The sequence below is a fragment of the Diceros bicornis genome, chromosome 12 (genome assembly GCF_020826845.1).
Source record: "Diceros bicornis minor isolate mBicDic1 chromosome 12, mDicBic1.mat.cur, whole genome shotgun sequence".
Taxonomy (NCBI): Eukaryota; Metazoa; Chordata; class Mammalia; order Perissodactyla; family Rhinocerotidae; genus Diceros; species Diceros bicornis.
In genome coordinates this window covers 61,865,662-61,878,014 of record NC_080751.1, presented here as the reverse complement: position 1 = coordinate 61,878,014, position 12,353 = coordinate 61,865,662, and the positions used below count along the sequence as shown (strand labels likewise).

The window sequence follows — 12,353 nt, the reverse complement described above, 5'->3', positions numbered from 1 at the left end:
ATTACTTCCTCTGCTTCATGAGATCACTTAAACTCAAAAGAAAACTTGTAAGGCTGATGACGGTGATTAGATCTGAGAAGGCCACAGAAGTCACTCTGCGCCTCCCTCTGGAGACGCTGAGCAAACACACGCTCCTTTCTCCTGATTAGGGTAATTTCCACCCCAGAACAATTTTTCCATAGCAATAATAAACGAGTGTGAGAGATCCTGAGATGCAGGATCTGTATCTCTGAAAGCCAAACCTCAACAATGAAAACAAAAGAGAGTACATGAGACATGGCTGGCTTTGGCTTGTTTTCCCTTCAAATTCTTCCCAGTTCTTGATCGCTTCATCGTAGCCTAATCATTTGTTGGCAGCACCTAAATAAAATAGATTTTTTAAAAGCTTTATATTTACTAAGCACTTCTCTTCAGTCCTTCATCTCTCTATCTACCCCTTCCCACTCCCAATTTTTTATATAAAGATCACCAGTGCTTGGCTTATAGTAAATTGTCAGCAAATGTTGATGATGACAAGAATTATTGTCATTCTCCAGAGACAGAAAACTATGTTCCATATTTAAATCTTAACCTATCTTATCAAGGATTACTAGAGAAAATCAAGTATAAATTGAATTCTTTCAAATTGCTCTCATGTAGGACATCTGTTTATTCTTAAGCCCAAATGCTATGTATCTCTAGCCTAGCTATATAAAACAGCTTTGCTCTCAAAGCAAATGCCATGGGGAGAAAATGGGCGAGGGACCATTCTAGATTAAAGGAACACCAAGACACAGAACAAGAAAAGGCAATGTAACTTGATTGCCTCCAGATCTAGAAATAAAAATCTACACAAGATATTTTGGAAACACTTGGGGAAATTTGAATATGGGCTGAATGTGGATGATATTATAGAATTATTCATTTTATTAGGTATTATAATGGTATTGTGGTTATAAAGGAGGATGTCTCTGTTCTTAGAAGATGCAGGCTGAAATATTTAGGGGTGAAGTATTGTGGTATCTGCAACTTATTTTCAAATGGTTCAACAAAAGTGTTATATTTAAATATAGAGAAAAAGCAAATGTGGTACAATATTAACAACTGGTGACTCTAAGTGAAGAGTTTATAGGCGTTTATTGTATTATACTTCAACTCTTCTGTAGATGTAAAATATTTAAATAAAAAGTTGGGAATAAAAAAATAGCAAAAGAATAGTTTTACTGAAGAAAATACCACACATTTCTTTAAATATTTTACTGTAATAATATACAATTATACATTGTTATTACTGATTTACACTTTACACTTTATACACTCAGTTTCTCATCCTGAAATTAACTACCTTAAATACATTATTTAACTTTCAGTGCTAATGGATGAATCTCTTTTTCCTAAATATAAATCAAAATAGCTCAACACCTACTTTAAATTAGAGACAATGAAATACCACGTGTAAAGATCACGAATTAATATTTTAATTAAGTTAAAATTTTCAATAATTTTTTTTTTTTAGTAATTTCTTCTTTGTTTTTCTTCTTTGTCCAGAAGAGTCTGTTTTAAGCTCAAAGTAGCATCTTGAAATCCAGGATTTAAGTCTAAAGCCTTCTTGAAATCTTCCAAAGCATGATCAAAATATCCTGTACCAGAACCCAAAAAATGGAAAAGAGAAAAAAAGCTGAATATTTCTATATATTATTCATAGCAAAGTTTGGATATACACACTTCTGTTTTTATATTTACAAGCTTTCAACCACTCCTAGTCAAGGAATTTTTTTCTTTTTATAACGATATAGAGATGTGTATATCAAAGTAATTTTCTGTACCCTTAACAGAATAATACACTTAAAATTAGCTATGGGTTTATTTATTCAGATTTAACAGGTAAACAGCATAAATCAACAGAAAATATCAACAAAATAATATCACCTGTTTTATATAATTACAGTAAAATTAAGAGACAGGAAATTAATTTTCTTTTTAACACTTTAAATGAGAAACAGTACCTACAGTCCCTTTAAGCCAAGGATCTAAAACCTCTTCACTTTATATTTTCTCCCGTGCCTTCAAAGATTTTACTCAGACAAGTTTCACAGGTGAGCACTAGCATTACCCTCATTTTGCAGTCGGGAATGCACAGGCTCAAAGTAATGGGGTTGCCCTCATGGGGCGGGTCCAATTCCCACCCGTGCTCCACTGTGGTCTGTAATGCCTGTCGAAAGCCTAAAATAAACTCAGGTATGCTTCCTTTGTTCCAGGTTCTAAACCTAAATTTCACATAACTTTATGACTTGATGATTATTACATTAGTTTTACAACATTTAAGAGCTCTGAATTAATAGACCACAGTCAAGGACAAAAAGAAAAAAAAATTCTTACCCAGCCTATACAATATCAACCCTCTATTGTAATATGGAACTTCAAAATCAGGTTGGACTTCTATGGCCGATGTGTAGTCATCCATGGCTTCATCAAAATCAACCCTGAAGTACTTGATTTGCCCCCTGTTGTTATACGCAGTAGCCAAATCCTCAGGGCTGCATTTGCTTTAAACAAAAAGTTCACATTTAAAACACCGTGTTACCAAATTCCTCTCATTTCCACTTTCATTCCCTTTTGGGTATTGTCAAACTTCATAGCCTATAACATGCAGCATCTACACTGAAAAACCAAGGGGAAGAAACAAAGTGCAAAGAAATACAGCAGTGGAATCAATTTTTGTTTAATCCCGTTACCTACTTTTGTCAGGTTATATAGCGCTACAGTGTCAACCTGGAAAGCCCATTCATTTTATAGTGTGTTCGAAGCCCCTGTTCACTGCCAACTTGTTTGCTGAATATAATATTAAAATGATTGTTCATTTTTTAAGCACATGCCAGCAGGGGAAAGACAACAGATCAGATTCACGCTGAGCAAGGAGAGAAAGCCAGCCCAAAGTTCAAGTTTGCTATGGACATGTCACAAAGTGAATCATCAATTTTATTCTCAAATTTTTTAAGTGAGCTCAAAACAATGAGATTTGAAATCATTTTCCAAAAATAAAGAAACACAAGTTAACCCTAAGTGAAAATTCAACATGCTGATCCCCAGGGAGTGCTCTCTGGGGACAGAGCTGCCCTCCCTCCAGTCTTAACTGGGAGCCTCCCCAAGGCCGGACTGGCTGTCTGCTAGGAGGCTCTCAAGGCTCCGGTCCACTCTGGCGGTCCTGTGTGCAGAATCAGCTCTGCATCTGAGGGCTCCAGAGGCTGCCCAAGGGGCTTTAAGTGACCAGACTTTCCTGTAAGGGGTGGGATGCCCAGGCAGCTCTGACCGGCCACCAGCTCGACAGGTCACAGCCGTCTGCTGACCCCCAGCCCCTGCTGGACAAATCATCTGCACAGAGAACATTAATGGGCTCTGCTCCTGTCACAGATGATTCTGTTTTCTTTTCCTTTTTTCTAAAGGGACTCTCAAATTTGAACCAAACAGAACAGAGGCAGGTTAAACTCATCACTCATTTCTTTGTTACATCCTATAGGGCAAAGTATAGTGTGACTGCAGTGAGTGTTACTAAAAGTTACTTAACATCTTGATCCTTGCCATCTCTGATCTCTGACAGGGACTGTAACTACTGCTGCCATAAGAGGTACTCAGAGCCTAGGGGTCTCCTTCAAATCTAAGTTTGCTCACAACGGAGAGGAACCACTGCAGCTTTAGAAAATTCTGTTTCTGGGCCGGCCCCGTGGCTTAGCGGTTAAGTGCGCGTACTCCGTTACTGGCAGCCCGGGTTGGGATCCCGGGCGCGCACCGACGCACTGCTTCTCCGGCCATGCTGAGGCCGCATCCCACATACAGCAACTAGAAGGATGTGCAACTATGACATACAACTATCTACCGGGCCTTTGGGGAGAAAAAGGGGAAAAAAAAGGAGGAGGATTGGCAATAGATGTTAGCTCAGGGCCAGTCTTCCTCAGCAAAAAGAGGAGGATTGGCATGGATGTTAACTCAGGGCTGACCTTCCTCACAAAAAAAAAAACACACAAGAAAATTCTGTTTCTGTGAGCTATGACTGAGAGAGACTGGGTACAGGGATGCTTCTGGACGCCACTAGCACCACTGTTAACACCTAGAGAACAAGAGGCCACACTCCATTCACTTATTTCTCTTATGATAGTAGGTGAACCGCTGCCCAGTAAAGAGTTTTAAGAAAAATGCAGCCTCAGGACTCCCGTAAGGAGTCATTAAGTTCTAAGCTTCTTAGAAATTTCTTGTATTCAGAGGATCATAGAATGTTTGATTTAGACTTAGATCTCATTACAACAAATTCTGAAAGCCTACTTTTCATGCGGAAATTGTTTCATATTTTATAGACATGGGCTAAGTCAAAGGAGAAAATTTTTTTGCAATATTAAGATTTTGTAATGATAGTATTTACCATAATGGAATTTAACCTAATCCAAATGTGGATTTTTAGCATTTGCAAACTTCAGCAAAGAAAAAATATTTGGAAATTAGGTTTATGGCTAGGCTGCACTTTTGCATATTAAAAGAAAATTTTATAAACCATGCAGAGTAGCAGGCATTCAAAGACTGCAAATACTGTTTCAAAATGATTCAGTGACCCAATATTTCAAAAATAAATTTAAACTCCAAAAGATATATTTAAGGAAAAAAGTTGAAATGACAGAACTCCGTTTCAATCCATGAATTCCTAAAAGAATTTCAGAGCTGTAAGGAAATTAGAAGGTTCATTCAGACATACTGAGTTCCCTTCTATTAAACCATGGCAGATCTCCTCTCCTACAGTGGTAAGGGGCAGAAATTACACGTGCTACAGACACACATTTGTGCTCTTACATTGAGATGTGCCGAGGAAGAAGAGCAACAAGGCTAGATGGCATCAATATACGTGTTGCTGATGAATACTTTTTGAAACATACCATATTAGACTATTCTTAGAGCTTGAAACAAGGATAGGAAACTACATTTCCTATGTTTACTAATTTTTTTTTGAGGGGAGGGGGTGGTTGTACCATCTTATTGCCTGTTCAGAAACTTCTATTAACTATTATTCTGGTGTATTATTGAAATGAGAAAACAATTTTATTTTTCTGGTTTAATTCCTTATTAGTTTAAACCTCATACAGAAGACAAGCTGGCATCCTGTCAAAAAAATCAAATCCCTGATGTGGGAGGGTGATGGTGCAGACAACTCAAAACTGTCAAAAAAACCTGTTCTTTTAAAGCCTCTCTGTTCTTTCGTTTCTCATCTTGGTCCAATCCACACCATCAAGAAGAAGAACAAAGGCAAAACTTGGAGTAACAACAAATGCTACACATCCATAAACTCAAGACGGTTTGGGCCAGCGGCACTAGCAGGTGAAGCTGCTAACATCACAAAAAGAAAGACATCGCGTGCTTTCTGGTGGAAGTATACACCACCACCTAGGAAGTATTCTTGCCATAATACTGAATTTGAATTGGATCAAACCTCAAGATTTAGTTACCAACTCACAAGCAATGTAGGAGCCAGAGGACCACATTAAATGACATCAGGGGGATGAATTCAGCAAATTCAAAATATTTTGTGTGTCTCGGGACACACTACTCAGTTTCCTCAACAAATAAACTGCAAGGGAAAAAAAACAAGGGGAGCCTTATAGATTAAGAGACCTTATGTGCATCCTGACTTGAACCAACTGCTAAAAACAAACCAACCAAACAAAACAAACTTTATCGATCAATCAGTAAAGTTCCAATATTGACTGGATATTTGATATTAAGAAACACATAGAGACAGAGATTGGATTGGTGGTTGGGGGGGTGAAAGGGATAATTTGGCACATGTGTGTGGTGATAGGTTGTAATTAGTATTTGGGTGGTGAACATGATGTAATCTATGCAGAAATAGAAGTATAATGATGTACACCTGAAATTTAGACAATGTTATAAACCAATGTTACTGCAATAAACAAAATATTTTTAAAAAAAGAAATTATGTGATAATAATATTGTGGTTATGTCTTTTTAAGAATCCTTAATATTTAGAAATGCACTCTGAAACACCCATGGATGAATAATATGTCTGGATGAAATAATACTTAAGGCGCGTGACGGTTACCCGGAGGCTCATTATACCATTTTCCATATATTTAAATTTTTTTCACAAGTGAAAAACAGACCAAAACACCCCTGCCGTGCTGCTGTGGTTGGAGTCGCGGCACTGTGTGCTCGCGTGGCACGACCCCGTCACCTCGCCTCCCAGGTCGCCACATCTCAACTGTTAAAAGGACAGGCGGAGAAGCCTTATCCGCTCCTAAGCCTCCGGATCAGAGACGGAGTAACGGAAGGAGGACACCCGGGCTGAAGGGCAGCAGGGCGGAGGGACGCGCCCCTCACCACCTTTCTGGGAATACAAACACCTGCCAGCACCGTCCTCGGCGCCCGCGAGCTCACATCGCTGAGCAAAGAGTTAGATGACCCCCACTGCCCACAGCGGGGAGACACCGCTGCCCCCACTTCTCGCGATAGTTACCTCCCGGGCGCCGTTCCTAAGGAGGCTGCACAGGCGCACTGGCGAATGTAAGCGGAGTACAGCGCCTCGGCTTCGGCATATTCGCCCTTCTTGAAATGAGCCTGAGCGAGTGCTAGGGTTGCGTGGCTTTGTTGCCCCTGCTGCCCTTCCATAGCGGTTGGAGGCCTAGCTTTACGTGGAGAAAGGGGGTTGACTTTTGAGAAGCCGGCGGCACCACAGAGCCACTTCCGCAACCCGGCATTTCACAGGAAAAACCTCGGCGGCAGCAAAGGGAGAAGTTTGTGCCTTCTGAGTACCCGTCGTCTCGCGAGAGCAATAACTAAGCTGCCCGCGGAGAGTTCCCACGGTCCAGGAAAGCTTGGACAGGCTCCTGTGAAGTGCAGTTTTGTTATTACTGCTGGTCCCGCGCGCTCCGTCCCAGAAAAGCAGTATATGGATGGTGCCAAACTGGTTTCCAGGTCCACGGTCTGATGTTGTGAGGAACTTGCCCTTTGTTACAGCGAATGGGAGGCGGGGAGGGGCTGACAATGCCCGAAGCGGAAGAAACCCTGGCTTGTTTTATGAATGGCTAATTGGCCAGCGGACTTACTGTCGCGCTCTTGGGGTTCCAGGGTCCGCCCTCAGCAAAACACCCGCTAGAGGATGTTCTGAGTAGGCTGTGGTTACCCTGAGACACTTTGTGTTGAAATCCCGTGAGCTTAGTTGTCCCACCGTCCTGAGTCCAAAGTCAAACCCTACCGTTTATTAGCTCCAAGACCCGAGATTGAAAATTTCTCATCCTTTTGGAACCTCTGGAATAATGTAAGGATTAATTAAATAGGATTTTGTGTTGACAGTCTGTGGTCTATGATGTTAGTTTACATTTTCTGGCTATTTATGCCAAAGGGGAACCCAGATAGTCAAGTAAAAAATATGTAAAATGAACAATCCAGAGAGGAGATTAAGAAAACAATTCCATTTACAATAGAATCAAAAAGAATAAAATACTTAGGAATTAACCAAGGAAGTGAAAGATTCGTACAACGAAAACTATTGCTGAAATTAGACATAAATAAAAAGACATCCTATGTTCATGCCAAAGCAATCTACAGAGTCAATGGAATCTCTATCAAAATCCCAATGATGTTTTTACAGACACACAAAAAAATCCATCCTAAAATTCGTATGGAATTTCAGGGGATCCCAAATAGCCAAAACCGTCTTGAAAAAGGACAAAGTTGGAGGACTCACACTTCCTGATTTCAAAACTTATTACACAGCTACAGTAATCAAAACAGTATCACCATAAAGACAGTCTTTTCAATAAATGGTGCTAGGAAAACTGGATATCCACATGCAAAAGAATGAAGTTAGACCTAAACATATTTAAAAAAACTCAAAATTGACTAAAGATCTAAGTGTAAGAGCTAAAAATATAAAATTCTTAAACATAAGGCAAAAGCTTCATGACATTGGATTTGGCAATTTCTTGGATATGACAGCACAGGCACAGAAAACAAAAGAAAAAATAAATTGAACTTCATGAAAATTAAAAACTTTTGTGCATCAAAAAAATATCAACAGTAAAAAGGCAACCCAGAGAATGGGAGAAAATGTCGGCAAATCACGTATCTGATTAAGGATGGACAATGCAAAGGTGGAAAGTCTGTGGGGCAGGCTAAGCTGGTGTGTCCATCTACTCATAGAATACACACGGATTCTGACATGGTGTCTCTATCACTTGAGAAGCTCTGGTCTATAGAACACCTGCCCTGCAAGTGAGTTGCTGGGGCCAGGGTCCATTGCTGCCGCTCTCCGACTCTCATGCTGTTTTCCATGGACTCTGTCTACACTTAGTGCTTTGCCTGTGGGGTGGCATCACCAAGCCTTCCCTCCACCAGCTCATCCAGAAATACAACTGCAACAAGACGATCTACCGAAAGTGTTATGGTCGCTTGCAACCTCATGGTGTCAACTGCTGCAAGAAGTGTGACCACACCAACAAGCTGCGCCCCAAGAAGAAAGTCAAATACGGTTCCTCCACAGGCTCCTCCTTCCTCCACAGGGCAGCCTCCTGCCTGAGCCCCACGGCCCTGGGGCCTCAGTAAAGCTTCCCTTTTGTTAACTGGAGCAGTTTAAAAAAAAATTGTATATGTATACATATACACACACAGACATATTTTTATATATAGAATATAGAGAGAGAATTCCAGAATATATGAAGAACTTCTAAAACTCCACTTTTCCGGAAAGGGTGTACTATTTTCCATTTCCATCAGCAATGTATAAGGATTTCATTTGCTCCATATCCTCACCAATACTTGTCAGTTTTAATTTAGCTATTATAGTGTGTGTGTAAAGGTATCTCATTTTTCTCTAAATTCCTCCAAATTTTACTAACAATTTATGAATTTTACTAACAATAGAAATTTAAAGTATGCCAAATAAGAAATGAGTAGTTAAAGTAGTAACTCGAAGCCTCTTAATGTCTACTTTTTCTTTTAATTTTAGAGAAATCTCTTAAGGACAAATAGGTCTTGTTATGAAGAAAACTGATAGTACAGGAATTTCTTGTTTCACCTCAGTTTTTTCTTCTCCTAAATTCTACTAAAATAGAAATTAATGGCTTTTATTTTTTTAAAAAGTTAAGACTATTTTTAGGGCCAGCCCCATGGCTTGGCGGTTAAGTGCGCGTGCTCCTTTGCTGGTGGCCCGGGGGTTCGGATCCCGGGCGCGTACCGAGGCACCACTTCTCTGGCCATGCCGAGGCGGAGTCCCACATACAGCAACTAGAAGGATGTGCAGCTATGACATACAACTATCTACTGGGGCTTTGGGGGGAAAAAAATAAAATCTTTAAAAAAAAAAAAAAGTTAAGACTATTTTTACTTTCTCATCTATGCTCTATGTATTTTTGAAGTTTTCTACCATGAACATGTGTTTACTTTTATACTTAAAGAACAATAAATGTTAATTTCTTAAAGAATAAAAAAATGAATTGAGAAAATAATCATAGGAATAGGCAGTAGGGGGTGACATAATATTGCTTTTTTCATTTTAGAAACTCAGTAGCAATATCTTGGAGCTATGAAATCATCAAATAAGTACTCTTGATTTTCTCTTAAAAGTGTGGTAACATAATTTTCCCCATTTCTAACTGAGAACTCTGTGTGACCTCTAAGGAGTGATGCACTGCAACCTCCAGTCATCTCACATTTGCCTGGTACCTTTAGAAGTTGTTCTTCCTGTTTGGTAGCAAAAATGATATTGTACATCTATTGCACCTCCTGTCCCTTTCTCCCCTTATCCACTCTGAAGCCCAACACCCTCCTAACCAACCCCCACCAAAATATTTAAGTCAAAACAAACAAAAACCATGTTAAGCATAAGTTGTAGATAAATGAAACAGGATAGATACAAGTCCTTTTTACTTCAATATTTTATTATTGTCATATTTTTCTTTACTTAATGCCACATAAAACCTAAGATCTCAGCTACTAGAATACAAAAAGATAATTCCAAAGTGTATTTTAGCAAAAAAAAAAATGTATAATAAAATTAGCATTTGTGCATTGACAACAGGTCATGTATGCTATGTTGCTCGTTAGGCACATTGCTTATCAGGATAGCGTTATCAGTTGGTTCCATCATCTCAGTACTTCGGCCTACCGTGCTACTTTGAAACTTAACATAATTCAGGCCAAGTTTTATGATAAAGAACAACTCAGCATTACTTAAAGGAGTCAGTTCATGCTTATTACAAGAAGAGAACACCGTAACTGTTTCATTATACTATCCACTATATTACCACATTTTGTCTGTCCAACTTCTCTCCAAGTATTTGTTATAGACAATTTTTCTTCTCTTTGCCCCTTCCATCAGGGGAGAGTTGGTTGGTGTTGTTATCATGAAATTTCCTTCATGTTGAATAAAGCTAATAGGGTCAACTCATACTGTGGGTCTTTCTCTAGTACCATTTTCAAGCAAGACAAAGGTCTCCAAGACATTATCGCTAAAACTTGCACAGATATAAATCCCAAACAGTCATAAGCTTTTACAATAGTAGAAAAGATACATCTGTGTGTATATATATGTATGTGTATATACACGTATGTATATATATGATAATTAGGTCTACAAGGTATGACAGGTTGTTTTTAGAGATTTTTGGTTTCTGGATTAAACTGAACAAGAAGTAGCGACAGCAACTCAGGCTCTATCTGAAATAATTAGTTTCAGGAAAAATTCAAGGGCTCAGGCAACATGGAATTAAGTGTCAAATGAGAAGGCTCCAAGAGAGTTCACAAAAAATGTTAGGAAAGGCTTGAGGAATCAACAGCTGATTTTGGACTTGAAGCAAATGGGAGTGTAATCAACAAGTCACAGTAAGGGCTAGCGGAATGACAATTTAACTTTGAGTTCTCAGCTGATTCCTGAGATGGGAAAGGGAAAGAGAAAGAAGAGATATTCAGGCGTTAGACCAGGGACCAAGAATCACAACTCTGAACATGCAGTCCTGCAGGAACCCTTCACCTACATCCCTGAAAATTTCTCTTTCATTAATGAAGCAGAAAACAGTTTCATTCCTGAAAATAGAAAGTCTTATAGAAAGATGTAATTAAGTTCAACAGAAGATATATTCCCTAGGGCTGATCTCTTTGTTAGGAAGTTATTTTCTGATTTAGGAGAATATTCTATTCTGTCATAGAAAAAGACAAATGAAATTCATTGTGTTAAACTTAGATAAGTAACTTAAGAGACATGTTAGACAAAGTAAATAATAGAGCATATATGTGTGACCATACCTAATATTGATGAGGCACTAAAAATACAAAAGGCAACCAGGGACCTAACTATTCATGACACACTAAATATGCATGAGACCTATAAAGCACTCAATATGTATGAGGTTTTGATTCAATTACCCATTGATGACACTTATTCTGGCCCATCCTCTGCCCAGGAAATACAATTGAATCCATGACTGCTCAGCAGGCTAATTCAGCAACCTACAGCTGTGACCAGGTGTACTTGCCCCAGAGCTTCTTCTCCAGAGCAAGTGTAGAAGACACATTCCATCTGATTGGGTCCCCTGGCTCAAACCTCGACTCTGGTCCTGCTCATAATCACACTATCAGGGGGAAGCTGGTGAGGCAGACAGTCAGGACATAAGGACAGTGCATAACTGAGGATTCACGCACTGTAATCTTTCTACCCACTGGCCCCCTATCCTAATAGTGGTAATCTACCCCCTCACTTTCTCCCTGTTCCTCACTGTGTATTTCAAATTGATTCAATAAACCATGCAATTTGAGCATCCTCATTTGGTTTGTAACCCTTTCTGTTCCATGACCTCTGGAATGGCTTCCTTTGTAGTATATTTGGAGGCTCCTACCATATCAAGGTAACTTGATAAGTCAAAACAGACGCATATCAAGAAAGAATCACTTCCTACAGCCTGAAAGCTGTTTAAACAAACAATCCAGCTTGGTGGCAATGTTTCAATTGAAACTATAAAATGGATGTTTTTGTATAAATTGATATCATTATAAATAAAGCCAAGTTTTCTGCACAATAACATGAAGAGTAAATGCCAAATGCCATCTCTTAGATGAGACTAAAAGGCTATATAAAACAGGAAAAGCTATACAAAAAATAAGGCTATTAGAAACAATGTAGAAAATGTCTTAAAATGCCTTCTCTTCACTTCTGAAAATAAAATAGAGAAGACATCCAACACTTATTTAATTAAATACAGCCAGAGTTAGAGCTCGTTTCAGTCTTACAATTGTTTAACCTCCTTCTAATACAGGTTATATCAATTCCGTAAATTCAACTTTGCCCCACTCTCATGTTTCCCCCATTACCCCCCAAGGCTTTT

At 39.1% G+C, this 12,353-nt stretch overlaps 1 protein-coding gene across 1 annotated transcript; it reads right to left on the bottom strand.

The window, feature by feature from the left end:
- Positions 1–1,203: 1,203 nt before the first annotated feature.
- TTC32 (tetratricopeptide repeat domain 32) lies at positions 1,204–6,763 on the bottom strand. The gene is made up of 3 exons (XM_058551747.1): positions 6,494–6,763; positions 2,359–2,525; positions 1,204–1,619 (listed from the first exon to the last, which is right to left on the bottom strand). The coding sequence occupies exons 1-3, from the start codon at positions 6,643–6,645 to the stop codon at positions 1,492–1,494; spliced, it is 447 nt and encodes a 148-aa protein (XP_058407730.1). The 5' UTR covers positions 6,646–6,763; the 3' UTR covers positions 1,204–1,491.
- Positions 6,764–12,353: the final 5,590 nt, after the last annotated feature.